This window comes from Gadus chalcogrammus, chromosome 14, assembly GCF_026213295.1.
Source record: "Gadus chalcogrammus isolate NIFS_2021 chromosome 14, NIFS_Gcha_1.0, whole genome shotgun sequence".
Classification (NCBI taxonomy): domain Eukaryota; kingdom Metazoa; phylum Chordata; class Actinopteri; order Gadiformes; family Gadidae; genus Gadus; species Gadus chalcogrammus.
Window position 1 is genome coordinate 3,191,367 of NC_079425.1, and position 17,915 is coordinate 3,209,281.

At 46.8% G+C, this 17,915-nt stretch overlaps 2 protein-coding genes across 2 annotated transcripts; one reads left to right on the top strand and one right to left on the bottom strand.

The window, feature by feature from the left end:
- Positions 1–9,428: 9,428 nt before the first annotated feature.
- dbx1a (developing brain homeobox 1a) lies at positions 9,429–12,417 on the top strand. Its single transcript, XM_056608449.1, has 4 exons — positions 9,429–9,869; positions 9,976–10,074; positions 11,531–11,733; positions 11,853–12,417. Exons 1-4 carry the CDS (start codon positions 9,497–9,499, stop codon positions 12,177–12,179), a joined length of 1,002 nt encoding a protein of 333 aa, XP_056464424.1. The 5' UTR covers positions 9,429–9,496; the 3' UTR covers positions 12,180–12,417.
- A 326-nt stretch (positions 12,418–12,743) lies between these two features.
- On the bottom strand, positions 12,744–16,682 carry LOC130403371 (neuron navigator 2-like). Its single transcript, XM_056607686.1, has 3 exons — positions 16,569–16,682; positions 16,046–16,246; positions 12,744–15,169 (listed from the first exon to the last, which is right to left on the bottom strand). Exons 1-3 carry the CDS (start codon positions 16,659–16,661, stop codon positions 15,044–15,046), a joined length of 420 nt encoding a protein of 139 aa, XP_056463661.1. The 5' UTR covers positions 16,662–16,682; the 3' UTR covers positions 12,744–15,043.
- Positions 16,683–17,915: the final 1,233 nt, after the last annotated feature.

Sequence of the window (17,915 nt, forward strand, 5' to 3'; positions counted from 1 at the left end):
CGAGTCAACAGGTCTGAACACCATCTTTCTTCTGGGGACCTGATCCATGCTCATCTTCCGCAGCCCGTGAGGATGTTTAAGGTTCTGGGGTTTAACCCCACATCCTGGTGTCTGCTCACCCGAAGGCCAGGGGCAGAGGACATGAAAACACCGCCCTGATCCGATCCGCTCAAACTGTATCACTTCTCCTCCGACGAGCAAACCCCCCCCTTGTCGGTTTTCCGCTATGGGGTGTTAAAGCCAAAGCCATCGAGAGAGGGGAGGGGGGGGGGGGGGGGGGATGGAGGGACGGGTGACGATCTTGCGAAGTGACAAGGGGCCGCTTGGGTGCAGCAGGGTGGGTAACAGCTCTTTGGGTGGGGGCGGAGGTGGGGGTACAGAGGTCATCTCACCTTAAGCCTGATGGAAGCACCCCCCACCATTAAGACGATGATGGGATGGATTCCAAGGCCTTGCAGGGCCCAGTGAGCAGCACAGGCCAATGCCTTCAAAAAGGGCCCCCGACTGCATGGGCCTGACAGACACACGGGGGGGGACTCAGAGCTCTCCAGGGGCCAGCAGGTGGGGGGTCCCGGCCCTCTTGTGTAAAGTCAAGTCGGAGCACATTACCGCTGGCCGTTTGACCGGAAGGAGCGGGGGGGGGGGGGGGGCGCACGGCCCACGGCCCACGGCCCACGGCCCACGGCGCTCCTACGGGGGGAACAGAGCGGCTCAGGGGGCTACATCCTGGTGGAGGGAGAGACGAACACGCCCGAGTCACCGGAGACTCGCCCCACTTTGTTGTTTAACGTGTCACTCCGTTACGCCTGACATTTTGCCAGGCGCCACTTTAAAGACGGTTTTCATCGCTGCCCGAGTGAAAACCCTACAATTCTTGAACTCTGTTTATTCTAATATAAACACAAACTGTTTAATCTGATACAAACACAAGTCTGTCTCAAACTGAGAAGCGCATACCTCCAAAAACGACATGGCTCGGATACCTATTAAAACAACTTTTTGACCTTTTGTTATATTTTTTAATCCAAAACTAATTATACTAAATTCTAGTGAAAATATGATTTTTTATTTAAGTGCAAGGTGCAAATGGACTGCATTTATACAGCTGCATTTATAAGTGCAAAGTATTTCGAATTGTATGCAACACACAAATAACGGTCTCTCTTCTGGCCTCGTGTGCCAACGTTTCACAGAGAGCTGAGGGTCACGTCTAGAGATGCTGGTGAGCGTCCAACATGTGCCCTGGGATCCCTGCCTTCTGAGGGGAGCGATCAGCTAAACGTGGAACAACAAAAGCTTGCTGTGTATCATGGGAGGTTGAGTGCAAGATCCTGTGTCTAGACTTGCATGTACATGGCTCAGCTCCCCCCCCCCCCCCCCCCCCCCCCCCCCCCCTTCCCACACACACACACACACACGTGCGCGTGCACGCCCATAAACACACGCACACACACACACACACACACACACACACACACACACACACACACACACACACACACACACACACACACACACACACACACACACACACACACACACGCGCACATTAACACACGCTTACACACAAACACACATACACCTACACCCAGATACACACACACACACAACAGCATAATTCCTAGCACATGTAAATGTATAAACACAAAGCAGACACACACTCACACACACACTCACACACACACGCAGACACACAGTGAGGCAGCAGTAGCAGCGGCCGCAGCAGAAGCACTGAAAAGATCATTGGTTTCCCCCTGTTATGCAAATGCATCAAAACGCTTGAGTGAGAATTATATATGAATCCAATGAGGCTTTTTCTCTCTTTTAGAAACGCTTAGCCACAAATACGGAGAGCCCTCAATGGGCCGCGTCCGCTTCGCTCCTCGGCCATGCGTATTATTCAGCTTGACGAGACGCAAACTGACATAAGCACCCGGGCTCACTTTCACCCACGGGCAATCCGATTATATGGCCAACCCAGGCTCAATGCTGCAGGGCCAACAGGCAGCCTGGACCGTCAAGGGCCCCCTCCTCCACCCCAAGCCCTGACGCTCTCCCCATTCATACCCCCTACAACCGGCCAGCACGGCCGCCACCTCCCAGCCCCACACACACACACACACACACACACACACACACACACACACACACACACACACACACACACACACACACACACGGACACACATGCTTGAATGCACGCACACACACATGCACGCACAAACACGTGCACACATGCACGCTTGCAAGCACACACACACACACACACACACACACACACACACACACACACACACACACACACACACACACACACACACACACACACACACACACACACACACACACACACACACACACACATTCCCTCAAGGTCCCCCTGCACCCCAAATGAACAACAACTCTGGGGAACTTGTCTTTGGAAGCCCCCCTCTTTCAGTAGAAACAAGCAATAACTAAACCTCCCTTGTCTTCAATATGTGATGTTATGTAATAGTTAATGCAGCAATTAACTTGGGACGTTATGTTTGGTTTTTGTTTTGAATGAACATTGTTGTGTTGAAGGATTAAGCAAAGAGCATTGTAAGCCCTTTTTACACGTTCAACAGTTGATTGATTTTATTTGTTATCGTTATTTTTTTATGAGTCAAGGAAATATACTTTTCCAAAGCTAAAGCCCTCCTGTTAAAAAAACAAAAACCCAGAGGCAATTGATGTTATCAGAACACTTTTAATCTTGCCTGTACTCCAAAACCATGCAGCGCAGTGTGTTTCACTAACTTTTAACTCGGTTCATACACTCCACACTCCACCTGAGAAGAGTTGAACAAGAGTTCAGCTCCATGAGTCGAGACCTAATGGGAAATATCGCTTTTTTTCCCGGGAAACATCCCTCCTCTAACAACACTCCCACACAGAGCAGTAGACAGTCAGGACCCCTTGGACTGCGTTATAAAATCCAAACCTAAACTCTTCTCTCTGAACTCTCTACATGTCCATCTCCTGTGCACGTCTATATCAAACAAGTGTTGGCCAGTGTGGGACGCGGGGCGAGTCATCCACATGGACGTCCCAACAGGAGATCTTCTCTAATTAAGCGGTGTTGACAACCAGAGAGACAGACCCTCTCTCTCATGCGCTTGGGTCTGCAGACAGGGCACCCGTTTAAACAGTGTCTGTTTACAAGACACCAGGCCCCAAAAAGCCAGGTGTTTGGGGTGGGGGCTGCGAACCGACCCTCATCCGTGAAACGAATGTGGAGATGAGATTAAATTTACAGAGAGATACATTTGCAATCTATTAACACTGCTTTCACCGTGGCCAATCGAAGGAGTGTGTGCGAGTCTTTTGTGAGTGAGTTTGTGTGTGTCAGTGTGTGTGTGTGTGTGTGTGTGTGTGTGTGACTAATTGTGTGAGCGTGTGTGAGCGTGTGTGTGCTTGCGCGCACACACACACACACACACACACACACACACACACACACACACACACACACACACACACACACACACACACACACATAGACACACACATAAAAAACCTCCAAAAGCAACTCTGCAGACTTTTATACAAAGACTGTGACAGATAAGTGGAGAAAACTAGACACTCTCGAATAATCGTAAAGACGTTGAACACATTTCAAAAGTAGTTTGTGCTCCATTAGGATTATTGAACACAGTATTGATCTGTGTGTCTCTTTAGTTGCTAATAGCGATCAACACAGGTAAGAAATAGATTCAGGATGTTCCACCTGCCGGCGTTTAAAGAAAAAAGGATTTAGAGGACTCGGGTTTCCTCTGCACGTCTGTTTTTGTCTGGTATTAATGAGCAATTAACTTTGCATACAAGGTTACGGACAATAGTGGTTGGTTGTCAGATTATGCAAATGCCCTGGGTCGTGGATATGCTGAAAGAGGACGGGGAATCGGTGTGAATAGTGCGAGTTTGGGTTCTTTCTCTCGAGTTGAGAAAATGATATGCAAACTGTACCAACATCTGCGTTAAGAGGATTAGGACGCCACTCGACATCCAAGCGGACAATTGTTAATAAATGAGCAGCAAATGGGAGGAGAACGTCCCAGACTGTGTCCAGAATGGAGCGATGGCGAGGCGCATATTAAACCCAACTGAATACATTGTCTCATTTGGTGGTTAATTGAAACCTGTTGTAAATTGTATAAATAAAACCAAGGCGATGGATTTATTAATTGGCTACTGCGCGATCGCCAAACTTCCACTGAAGATGACAGCCATGGACATGTTCATTCTATAGGCAGGCCATACATAAATAAATATATACTTTTTTTTTTTCTTAATAAATACGCAGGTTTTTTTACCCCCTCGCCTACTGAGAGGACTTGTGAAAGGCAGGTGCACGGGGAGGGCAGACTATTGTCAGACTAAACCTCAGCTCCACTCGGGGAGAGGGGAGGGGCCCATGTTTAATACAAAGTTAATATCGATTTAATGCTTGTCACTACCCTTCTGAAGCTCGCGGCTTTGCGATCACTCGTTGAATGTCGAGCAGGGTTCTGCTGTGCGCCAGATGCTGCCGGGATGTTGACCGGCCGTCGGACCCGCGCGTCTGGGGATGAATGGCGTCTCCAAGACGCGCGGATAACCTTAATTTCGGAGTTGAAGGGTTTCCAACTGAAATCTGGTTTAGTGGAACTATAAAAATATCTGTTCAAGGATGATTATGCTGTAAAATAATAAAGACATATCCACTAGGCCAGGTCAAAGCCATTGCCATATAATTGTGATGTAGATACGTTTAATTGACAATTACTATTTTTAATTTGTTTACATTTATCATCAAAGATGGAGGCCTATGGGAGAGTTTGTAAGACCCACCAAATATCAACTTTATCACTTTAGACGCACATAGGTTGTGCACAGTAGGCCTACTTGTCTGTTTGGTTTTGGTACTTTCTATATTAATGTTGTTTCCTCTGCTTTTACAGATGGGTAGCCATCTAAAAAGCCAACTTAGCATCGATACCTCTGCCTTATGAAAAGAAGTCTTCCTTAAACAACACGACAACATTGAGTGAGGACAACAAAATGAAGATCGTGTCGCCCAGTCTGGTGTCTCCAATTTGGAGGCTTTACCAGTCAGTCAGAGACGCTACGACAGGCCGCTAACAGGCGGATAATACCTCAATGGAAAATACTAAAATAATAATAACACATATGTTTATTTATTCGTTTTAATTTGCCTAATTCTGCGGGTGGCCCCTGGGACCCCAACGCATAAATCCACCCGTCTGTGCGGGCGCGCGCGTGGGTTTACGCGGCCGCGCGCACGTTCATGCGCGTACTTTGTGTTCGTTTAGATCGTTGCATTTATTTTTGTTCACAATGTATCAATACGATGTAAACGAAAACGGAGGGGGATTCACTACCATTCTCGAGTTTACAAGAGAGTAAAACAATATGTGTGTGCATGTGTGTGTGTGTGTGTGGGGGGGGGGGGGGGTGCTTGCGTGTGCTTGCGTGTGCGTGCGCGTGTGTGTTTATGTGTGTGCGTGCGGGGTGGATAAGCGGTTCTGCTGTTGGTGTGTCCTATACGAGTTTACAAACAGTCCTCAGCAATCTGTTCGTCCTGCGCCTCGGATGAAAAGACGGGGAGTTCCCTGCGTGATGCGCCGCCGTGCACGGCACCGTGCACGTCACCGATAAATAACGGGAGAATAATAAACAGTTAACCACCTGTCGGACCCGCTGCACAATACCACGCGCCATACAAACCCCTTCATGCATGGGGAACATATTTACTCAACCCTTTCAACGGGAGAGGGGGAAAGTGACGCAAGACAATAGTTAAGTTAATCTATTTAGTCGATTGTTTTGATATGTCCTGGCTCTGGTGGCGCAGGGGTGGGGGCCCCTGGCTGGAGGGGCCCTTAAGGCCCGGAAAGTCATATATGGTCCGGGTGGGACACGGCGGGAGAAAGGGAGGTGCTGGGGAGGCCTAATATCTCGGAGATGTGTGTTTAATAGCCTTAATTCAGGGCCGGGCCAGCTGTTTTACCCGGGTTGGTAAAAACAGGGGGGAGACCTCAGACCTGGCAGGCTTGCAAAGCGAGTAGAGATTGGTCTCGGTCACCCGGGCTGAGGCCTGCTTCCTGCAAACCATCTGCTTGCCCGCCACAAAGGGAGGATTTGGGGTAAACGCAAAGGAATATGGGCTCATAAAAAGCTTTGAAGGCCTCGTTGTGTATTTGGGATCGACTGTCTTAATGCGTTTTTTATTTTCGGGGGTCTCTCTTGGGGTCTCTACCTTTTATGGAGGCTCCGGTCTGTAAAGGCATCATTTCACGGAGGCGTTCCCTTTTAATTAGAGGATTGAAAACAATTTAGGCAATATTATTAATTTAATATGAATTAGAATAAATACGGTTCGAGTGGAAGAAGGCACTGCTTTGCAGATGGTTTATTGCCCGGTCACATAACCACCATCAATAATATTGTCGTAACATAATCGAAATCATACATTTAATTACAAAATGATAACAATAAGAGCAATTATTATAACTATCATAATAATTATCATTGTTATTATTAGTAGTAGTAGTAGTATTGTGATTATTATTATTATTATCATCATTATTATTGTTCCTATTGTTATTTTCATTATTATTATTATTATTATTATTATTATTATTATTATTATTATTATTATTATATCAGAATAACAACAGCAATAAATGCTATTCGGGGTTACGGATTGATTATTTTATGGCACTTTTTCGTTTAATTCAATAGCCTACATGTGAACTAATTAATTGATATTTGGTTTTTAGGTACCATATAGAAACTGAAGTGTAAACCAAAATCCTATTAATGAAAAAATAGGTTTGTTTTTTTACCATTATTCAAAATAAGCTGTAATTAAAATGACTATTTTATTCATAAAATTCGTTTAAAAATAAATGTATTTAAAGGCCTATTAAACGAAAAATACCGGTTAATTCAATGTTCTTTTCGGGATGAGGGAAGCTGGATCGAAACGAGCAGAAGTTGGGTGTCTGCCTCTCCCTCCTCCGGCGGGTTTCATGGTCTGAGGGCGAGGCTGACAGAACACGGCTATCAGGCCCCAAGTGGCTTTAATACGAGTTTTATTATCCGGGCTCTCATATGAATGCGCTCTAAATCAAATCACAGATGCACTTTTATTCAGCTGGTTAAAATAGCAGAACAAAACCGTCTTTAGAAATAAACCTTTTATTCCACTCGTTTTTTTTTGTTTTTTTTGAATACCAAGGAGAGGGGTGCAGGGAGGAAAGGGGGAGGAAGAGGAGGAGGAAGGGGGGAGAAAGGGGGGAGAAAGGGGGTCCTCGCAGCTGAGGGTGACAGTTAGTTCATGGTTAACAGGATCAGGGCGCATGGTTGAGGGGTGCACACACTTCTCCGCCGACCGCTATGTGCAGCGGCCGTGGCTCTGCACTGAATGAAGACTTTCAGAGGCCTGTGATATTTAACACATCTGTTAAAGCGTTCTGATAGCAGCAATCCCCTTAAGACATTATTCCATGACGGGCCCCGGATTGAGTGCTGGGAAGCCTGTGTTGCATTGGGGCTCATTTGCATGAAGGACATACATATTGAGCAGTATCACTCTCATATAGTGAGCGATATCACTCTCATATAGTGAGTGGTATCACTCTCATATAGTGAGCGATATCACTCTCATATAGTGGGTGGTATCACTCATATAGTGAGCGATATCACTCTCATGTCGTGAGTGGTATCACTCTCATGTCGTGAGTGGTATCACTCTCATATAGTTGTATCACTCTCATATAGTGAGCAGTATCACTCTCATATAGTGAGTGGTATCACTCTCATATAGTGAGCAGTATCACTCTCATATAGTGAGCGGTATCACTCTCATATAGTGAGCGGTATCACTCTCATATAGTGAGTGGTATCACTCTCATATAGTGAGCGGTATCACTCTCATATAGTGAGCAGTATCACTGTAATGTTGACAATATAGTGAGCTGTATCATTCTCATAGTGAGTGGTAGGCTACCACTCTCTTATGGTGATCGTATCACTCGTCTCATGTAGACGTATTACTCTCATACTCTCTATATTACTCTCATATAGATTGTATAGTGAGTGGTATCACTCTCATAGACGATATAGTGAGCAGTTTCACTCTCATATAGTGATCGATATCACTCTCATATAGGCCTGTATAGCGAGTGGTATCACCTCATATAGATGATATTGTGAGCGGTATCCCTCTCATATAGATGATATTGTGAGTGGTATCACTCTCATATAGATGATATAGTGACAGATCACTTTCATTTAGTGAGCGATATCACTCTCATATAGTAGGGGGTATCACTCTCATATAGTGAGTGGTATCACTCTCATATAGTGAGCAGTATCACTCTCATATAGTGAGCGATATCACTCTCATATAGTGAGTGGTATCACTCTCATATAGTGAGTGGTATCTGTCACTCTCATATAGTGAGCAGTATCACTCTCGTATAGGCCGGTATAGCGAGCGGGATCACCTCATAGATGATATTGTGAGCGGTATCACTCTCATATGGATGATATAGTGAGCGGATCACTTTCATTTAGTGAGCAGTATCGCTCTCATATAGTAAGCGGTATCACTCTCATATCGATGATATAGGGAGCAGTATCACTCTTTTATAGGCCGATGTTGTGTGCAATATCACTCTCATATAGACGATAAAGTGAGCAGTATCACTCTCTTATAGGCCGATATTGGAAGCTGTATCCCTTTCATACAGACCCATAGACTGCCTTATCACTCTCATGCAGGCCTATAAAGTGCACAAAAACAAACTAAGAAACTAAGAACAATATACTTTGTTTAAAGATGTGGGCTGAGATTGACATTATTAATTTAATGTTAATCTAATTGATTGCGATTATTATTATTATAATGTGATTAATTCTGCCACTATAAGAAATGTTACATGAAAAAAAACAACGTAAAAGCTCATGCTTATAATGTTAGTTTTTATGTAATACCTGAATAGAACACAGTTCACTTTTTTTCTTTACAAGTCCCAAACAATGTCAGATTGCTTTTTAATTAGCCCACTCGGGCTGCGGCCCAACACAACTAATTCCGCCTCTTCAAGGGAACCTGGTCAATATGCAAAACTGATGACTGTGCCTCTTTTGTGGAGGGGATATTGTGTGTCGCTTGCTTATGAAGTCTAATGCAATCATAAATTGTGCTCCTCAGCCAATCAGCGCGCCGGGCATGTCGTTTCAAAGCGACCCATGTGGAGAACTTTGTTGAACCCCATTGTTGGGGCTGTCAACCCTGAAAGAAGCGTTGGTGGGGGGGAGGGGGGGCAGGCGGCTATAAAGCGCCTGTCCCGACACCGAAGAGACCAGAAGAGTTACTAGCGCAGTTCAGACCTCAACAGATCTCCTCCACTTCTGCAGAGACGGAGTATTCCTTACAGCCATTTTTTGCGTTGACTGGACTATGATGATCCCCAGCGTGCTCGCGCCTCCCGGCATGATGTACCCGGGTCTTTACCACCCGGCGGCCGCCCTGCCGCTCCACCACCACCATTCCCTGCCGTCCCCCTACCACCACACACACTCCAGCTTCCTGGTGGAGGACCTGCTGCGGATGAGCAGACCGGCGCCCTACATGAGCCGGCCAAGCGCGCCCTCGGTGAGCGCGTCCCGGCTCACGGGGTCCGTCCCGGGCGCAGCGGAGCGCGGGATCATGTCGCCTCACGCCATGACGCGCGATACGCACTCCCCGAAATGCTCCTCTCTACCCACCAGTAAAGACCCCACTTTTCTGAAGTTTGGAGTAAGCGCCATTCTGGCTCCGTCACCAAAGACTGGTGAGTTACGCGTTCTTGGATGATCTGTGCTTCTGCTCACGGAGTGTTGTTGATAATGTGGTCGTTCTGTTGTGTTGTTAACCGGCGTTGTGTGTTTCGTCCACAGCATCATCTCCTCCTGCCATGCACATGCACTCCAAGGCCTTCGCCATCCCTTACTTTGACGGCTCCTTCCACCACATGTTCCGGCCCCCCTACCTCCCAGGTAAGGAAGCTTCACTTGGAGCTGATTTTACTTCGTCTCACAAAACTCCAAAGTAAATATACCAATGATGACTTTTTTTTTTTTATTATTTGAATAAATTTCCCCTAAAATTTGTTCATAAAATAGGCAATTCAGCGCCGGGGTTAAAGCGAAGACAAATCAATGTCTTATTAATGGGGTCCCCGTTGTCCGTGGCCCTTGGCCAATCCGAGCCCACCCCCTAATTAACCAATTATCCCAAATCGTCACGCTCTAAATTCGAGGCGGGCTGTGAGTGAGTCTCCCCTTCTTCCCATTGGGGGCGTTGGGGTATTTCCACGGCTCCGCGTTTTCCCACAGTGCTGAGCTTTCAGCACCATGACCAATTCGGTCAATACCCACCGGGCAAACCACCCACAGACCCCGGGAGTGACTTTTACCAGGCGGGCGAAAGGCGTGAACCAGTCATGCACTAATTTCCCTATTAGGCGCCATTGAGACTTTTCAATATTCTCACAAGACCACATAGTGCGCCGCTGTTCGTGATTCAGGGGTGCGGGGGATACAGGGCAGGGGAATGTCCCCCAAAACACTAGATTTAAAACGCAAAGGTGGAAAGAGAACGCAGTTTGGAGTCGCTTTAAATAAATATGAATGCACATCTCTCCACAACACTTTCCAACTGTCCATCAAGGATAGGTGACCTTAAACACTCACTCTGGTCTCTAAACGCTCCTCTAGTCTCAGAACAGGGCCAATCGAGGTGGTATAAAATAAAGAATCATCTCTTAGAAAAGTCTATAAAGTCGCTGGTTGCTGCTTTCATTCAGAGCCGTCATAATGGAGACGCGCCCTTTTCATGCGCTCAGCTCAACGCCTCCACACCACAACCCGAGGGGCCTCAGAGACCCTCCGTGTTCATTTAATGAAAATGATTTAAGGGCAGGCAAAAAAAAATGCGCCAGAGTCCCCCTCCACCCCCCCCTCTCCGGCAGCATCAGTATTCTGGTATGCGGTGGTGTTTAGTTTGAAAGTGTAAATCTCCCTTTGTGGCGGTAATATATGGCCTTCGCCGCCTGTCCCGAGTCCTTTCTGCGTTAGTTCATTACTACACAATTACCGTTCACGGTTTATTAACTCCTCTATCCGCCCCCGCGGGGTTCCTTAAAGGATATGCTCCCTCTTTACCATACCAATGAGCCGGGGGACCGGCCAATGTGCTAATTAGTCACCTCGTGCCATTTCACCACACACCAGAGACGCATTGACGCACAGCCCAAGCGTGGAGGAGGGAAAAAAAACTCCATAATAAACAGCTTAAAAGTTTAGAAGCAAAGTGTATAGACCAATAGGAGGAGGCCCCTGCATGGTGGACTGGAGAGGGTGCGTCTGCAAGGGTGGAGGGTGCGTTGATGTTTCCAACGCAAGAGAATTTGAGATTAAAGCGTAACGTTCTGGTGGTTCTTCTTCTCTGCAGCTTCTGCCTCCGTGGTACCCATGCCCGGGACCTTCTCCTGGCCGCTGGCCGCCAGGGGCAAGCCCAGGAGGGGGATGCTGAGGAGGGCCGTGTTCTCAGACATCCAGCGCAAGGCTCTGGAGAAGATGTTCCAGAAGCAGAAGTACATCAGCAAACCTGACAGGAAGAAGCTGGCCTCCAAGCTCGGACTGAAGGATTCCCAGGTGAATATGACATCAAGACATGGCACAACGCACATGCGCTGTGAAGCCTGTGAAACATTTTATGGCGGAGAAAAGTTTTGTTTTGCCCAAAAACTCAACGTTTCTGTTCCCATCTCCAGGTGAAGATCTGGTTCCAGAACCGACGTATGAAGTGGCGGAACTCCAAAGAGCGGGAGCTGCTCTCCTCGGGAGGTTGTCGCGAACAGACGCTTCCCACCAAGACGAACCCGCACCCGGACCTGAGCGACGTGGGCAAGAAGTCCTCCGCGGAAGAGGAGGAGGAGGAGGAAGAGGAAGAAGGCTTCCGCAGGGGGAGCGCGTCATGTCGCTCCCCGGCCGCAGGAGAACCGGTGAACAGTGTGGGCTCCAACATCTCCTCCCCCAGCCTTTCCAGCAAGCACTCAGACTTCTCAGACTCCGACGAGGAGGAAATAACAGTATCTTAATTTATTATGAAATACAATATATCTATATAAATATATGTGTATATAAAAACCCGTGTGTATACCAGATTTTTCCTGAAACGCAAAACATAATCGGTATGTGCAGTAATCCCTGGAGCCACCCAACTAAGAGCATGCTGTTTTAACGATGTTCCCCTTAAACAATGTTTCCCTATACTCCACTTCCCCTCAAACTTAACAATAGCACCGTCCACTCCAGGTGTTGCTTCTATTGAGATATTTGTTTGCTGTTTTGCACAGCTCTTTTTGAAAACTGTACAGATCTATGTACAATTTTTGTATGGACATTTTTATGCCAAGAATATGACGTTTACTTTCATTGTGATCTTTAATTGCTTTTTGACCCGTTTCACCGATAATTTATGAATTTGTTTAATAAATATGTTGTATTATTTGTTGTATATATGTTCACACATTTTTGTAAAAAAAACAATACCAAAATAAAATGCTTAATAATTAATATCTTGTGGTCTTCCGCTTGGTCCATTATAAAACAGTAATGTATGAGCATATATTATTTTCCTATGAATATTAAAGAAGTGCGTCGTGAAAAAACAGAAAGAAATGAGTGCCTCTTCAACCATAAATAATCATTAATTTTATTGAATCACAATAACTTAAGACTAGTACAGTGAAATCAGAGTTCATTCTCCAAGCCCTGCACAGGCCAGCGATGGGAAACTCCACCGCACCAGCCCCCATGAATAGAGACTGTACACAAAATACACCTTTTTCAAGTACTGTTACAAATCATCTAGAAAAAGTAATCAAAGGTTGCAAGGTCATCAGTCATTTACAAAGTTATGTTACATATAAAAATGTACATAGCAGAAAATGCTAAACATTCATTAGGGTTTGTTAAGTACCTCAATTCAATGCCTCATCCCACCCTTCTCCAGACAGGCTTAATACAAAACTGAACAGAAGTACAGGCTCTGTTTCCGTTGTGCTTTCGGTTAACATTGCCAGAGAGCATCTTCAAAAAAGAAAAGAAAAAAGCACAGACATTATCGTGGTGGTTAAAGAACTACAAGAACAAAGTATTCACAACTCTTGTTTGAATGCAGTGGAGCACCGTGGAGGTTTGGCTTCCATCTCGACAGCGGAATGAATCTTGCATAGGATTGGTGACCGATATACACTGACACTGCACAGCGAAACGCGACTTAAAGCGACTTCATGACGTTAATGTACAAAAAGAAATAGAGCCAGGTTAATCTCCAGATGAGCCATATATGATCTGTTATATTCTATGTTGCTCTTCTGGAAACGACCACTGGGCTATTTGTTAATCAGCCTCTGTTACCTTTATATTATCAACATCAAGTAAATTATATCACTATTATTTATTAACAAAGCAGCAAACGTACAATATTTTTCACATAACTGATCCGACATGTATAGCGTGGCAATAGTGTGTTCATCACAAACCACCGATTGGAACAGAAGTCAAGCATGGACACAAAGCGCACACAGGTTCCATAGATAAGGACGATGAGGTATGGACAGAAAATAGGAATTATCCTTATCTTCCCCCGACCGCACCGATACACAACATTGGGGGAGTTGACTTTAAACTCTTTTACTTTAGTATTTTCTTTGCTGGTTGTCCAAATATTTACATCTGGGTCTCAACATGCATACACATTGATTAAACATCTTTTAAAAGTCCTGCTTTTCCACCTGCTCCTCTTCCACTCTGTGGTACTGCTTTCTGACGTGAACAAAAAAAAAAGGTTGCCTCTCTGAAGACCTGTGAGAGCACAGGTCTCTGGAGAGTGCGCACCGAGCCCTATACGTTTTGTGTATATTGTAATTCTCTTACAGCTATGTAGACAGGTAACCAAGTAGCTAATGCACATCGTCTGTTACAAAAGAGCAAAAGAGTAAGGCATTGGTTTTCAGTTCAGTCCAGCACCAAAATACACTTGTGCTACGGTGGCCCCTGAGGGCCCAAGGACATCAAGGTTTGATGAGGGGTGAGTCCATGAAATGCAATGCAAAGACACAGGGAGTGCCTCGTTAAACTATAAGGGAAGTGTTGTGACTTCCCACGTGCAGGGGAATCACACCCGTTGAACACCCTTCCATTCCAAACAATAAAAAATAAAAAACGTCTGTTTCCAAATCAATCCACTGACCCACTCCTTTGTGCTGTTGAACGCTGGTAGCTCCAAACCCAGCCGTGAAACGTGCGGTGCTCCAGTAGAGGTGAACCTGTGGCGCCATCTACAGGGAGGACTGGCGTACTGCAGTTGGTGGCCGAATCTCAGGTCGTTCTCCACTGTGCGCGTTCACAAACAAATTACTTCGCCTGCCATGGTGTCATCCTTTATGAGTGATAGTGGTGAGTGGATGATAGTGTTCGCCGATGACAACTGAAGCCCGCCGATGTGTTTGGCTTTGACGGAGCCGTTGGACGCGACGCAAGGTGGCCAGTGGAGCCATTTGATTATTACGGCAGCGTTTCCTCATTAAACGCGACGCACGGCTGCTCCAGTGAGGAGGTATCGACGATGACGATGATCTAGTGAACGTTAACTCTGAAGAACAATCGGAGCACAGGTGTCTCGGAAAGATGCCACTGGGGCACTGCGGTTAGGACACACAAACAGTGAAACACAACTCCTCTGTGACTGTGACTCTCTCTCTCTCTCTCTCTCTCTGTGCACTCGTCCATTCATTAGTGTCCCGTTTGGATGACCCGCATCCAAACCAAGGTGGCATGTTACATTTTTTGGGGAGGAAAATCAATCATTCACATTCTCAACGCAAATAAAGAAAGGGTTTAAAAAACAACCACCATGTGACCGGAGAGTGAACCCAGAGCGTGAGGGTTACTTCTGTCACAAGGTGGACTCCAGGGAGGAGTCCAGCAGGTCGTCTTGGTGGCTGTTGCTGTTGGAGTCGCTGTCGTAGCTGTGGGGGCTGGAGGACGTGGCCGCCTCCTTCAGCCTCATCAGCATGTTCATCTGGGGGGGGGGGGGGGGGGGGGGGGGGGGAAAGAGGAACAGGGCGGGGGTTAGGAGGGGTTTTAATGGGAAGGGAAGGAAGAAACACTGGGGTTCTTCAGATGCTGTGACAAAATGTGTTTGATGACACATTTGTTGATCTTCACACTTTATCTAAGAGTATTAAGATTGAAAGATTGTGTGCTTGGCACTTGGTTCTATGAACATCCTTACTGTGCCGGCCCGACAGCGATAGATCGTTGTTTCTCCATATTCTGACAAAAGTACTTATTGTGAGTCATGTTGGATAAAAGCGTCTGCTAAATGCCCTAAATGTTAAAGATCTGAATGACACAATTGTGGATATTCACAACGACCAACAGAAGTAAACATGAAGGTATGATTTGTGTGGCTGTGTGACGTGTCTCTGTGTGTCTGTGTGTGTTTCTCTGTGTGTGTGTGTGTCTATGTGTGTCTCTGTGTGAGTCTCTGTGTCCCTCTGTGTGTCTGTGTCCCTCTGTGTGTCTGTGTGTGTCTCTGTGTGTGTCTGTGTGTCTCTGTGTGTGTCTGTGTGTCTCTGTGTGTGTCTCTGTGTCCCTCTGTGTGTCTTTGTGTGTGTCTCTGTGTGTGTCTGTGTATGTCTCTGTGTGTCTGTGTGTCTGTCTCTCTGCGTGTTTGTCTGTGTGTGAGTCTCTGTGTGTCTCTGTGTGTGTATTTGTGTCCCTCTGTGTGTCTGTGTGTGTGTCTGTGTTTGTCTGTGTGTGTCTCTGTGTTTGTGTCTGTGTGTCTGTGTGTCTCTGTGTGTGTGTGTGTGTGTGTGTCTCTCTGTGTGTGTCTGTGTGTGTGTGTGTGTGTGTGTGTGTGTGTGTGTGTGCGCGTGTGTGCGTCTCTGCTCACCAGCGGGTCTGCATCACTGTCGCTCTGGGGGGGCTCTTTGCGGGCCCCCTCTCTGGGGGCGGAGTAACCGTCAAACCCCACGTCCTCTGGGCGTAGCTGCAGCAGCGGCGGCCAATCGGCTGGGGTGGGCGTGGCCGACCAGGGGTAGGTGTCAATCACCCAGTGGGCGGGGTCTTCCCAGGCTGCCCTGCGACCGTACAGCTGAGAAAGAGAAGCATACGAATGAGAAATGTCCTTACATCTAATATAATACATTGTATTTGTATAGCGCTTTTTTCTAAGTACTCAAAGACGCTTATTAGAGTGAACACAAAATAAACAATTAATTAGAATGTATATATCAGTACAAAGATAAAAATAAAAGGAAGAAGGAGAGGGAAGGGGAGGAGGTTATGTGGTGAGATCAATCTTAAGGGGTTGGTTTTGAGGGCCTGTTGAATGAAGGCAGTGAGTTAGCCTCTCGGCGTGGACATATCTCACATCGTACGCCGCGGTCGTACGCGCGTGTCCACGCTGGTTTAACCTGCAGCCCCTCCCTGATGGCCTCCAGCATGTAGGGGATGATGGAGTAGTTCCACAGGTCGGTGAACCACACCCGGGAGCCCTCCACGTCCATGGGGCAGGAGAGGAACAGACGGGGGCCTGGGGGACGGAGGAGACGGGGTGAGACTCACAGCGCCACCAGAGGGCGCCCCCAACACATTTGCCACCCCTAGGCGATCGCCTAGGCGCCTTTGCCCACATTTTACCTTTTGCCTTGCACCAAACACAAAAAGATATCAGTAACATGACCAGCATCATCAAAAAACCGTGTTTACTCCGTCTCCTCCTTGAAGTGCAAGTGAACCCCCTGCTACAGATTGTGGGTTCACTGGCACTATAAGGTGACAAATCAGAATCAAATTCCTATCTATCCTATTCCTGGTCGTTATGTTAATAACACTTCCTAAAACATGCTCACGGTGTTCATCCATCATCTGGGTATTATCCAGGTATGAACCATCTGAGTGTGAGTGAGTAATGTGAGTGAGGTGAGTGAATGAGTGAGTATGTAGGTGTGCGTGCTTTGCGTGTGTGTGTCATTGCGTATGACGGGTGCGTGCATTTATATATGTGCATTTGCCTGCGTGTGTTTACATAAACGTCGTGTGTGGGGTGTGTGCGTCTGTGCGGTGTGTTGCGTGTGTGTGCGTCTGTGTGTATATATGTGTGCGTCCGTCCTGCTCACCGATGGTGAGTCGGAGGAGCTGTGTGCCTCCAGGAAGCGGTTGAGGTGGTGCCACACGCGCGGATCCAGTCGATGACCTTCACCAGCTCCAGGTTGCGCGAGCGGCTGCCGATCTCCGTCTCGATCAGCTTCCTGCGCAGGAAGCGGCCCCAGGAAGCCTTTCACCGGCTCCAGGTGGTTGGCACACAGCACCCACCTGAGGACCACACAGGTGAGGGGGGGTCAGGACACACGAGGCAGTACCAACGCTCACTGAAAGAACAACACTCACTGAAAAGAACCAACGCTCACTGCAAAGAACCAACACATTTAAGTGAAAGAATCCAAGCAGTCAATGAAAGAACCACACGCAGTCATGAAAGAACCAACGCAGTCAATGAGAGAACCAACGCAGTCAATGAAAGAACCAACGCAGTCAATGAAAGAACCAACGCAGTCAATGAGAGAACCAACGCAGTCAATGAAAGAACCAACGCAGTTAATGAAAGAACCAACGCTCACTGAAAGAACCAACGCAGTCAATGAAAGAACAGACGCAGTCAATGAAAGAACCGATGCAGTCAATGAAAGAACCAACGCAGTCAATATGACAGAACCAACGCAGTCAAATGAAAGAACCAACGCAGTCATGAAAGAACCACC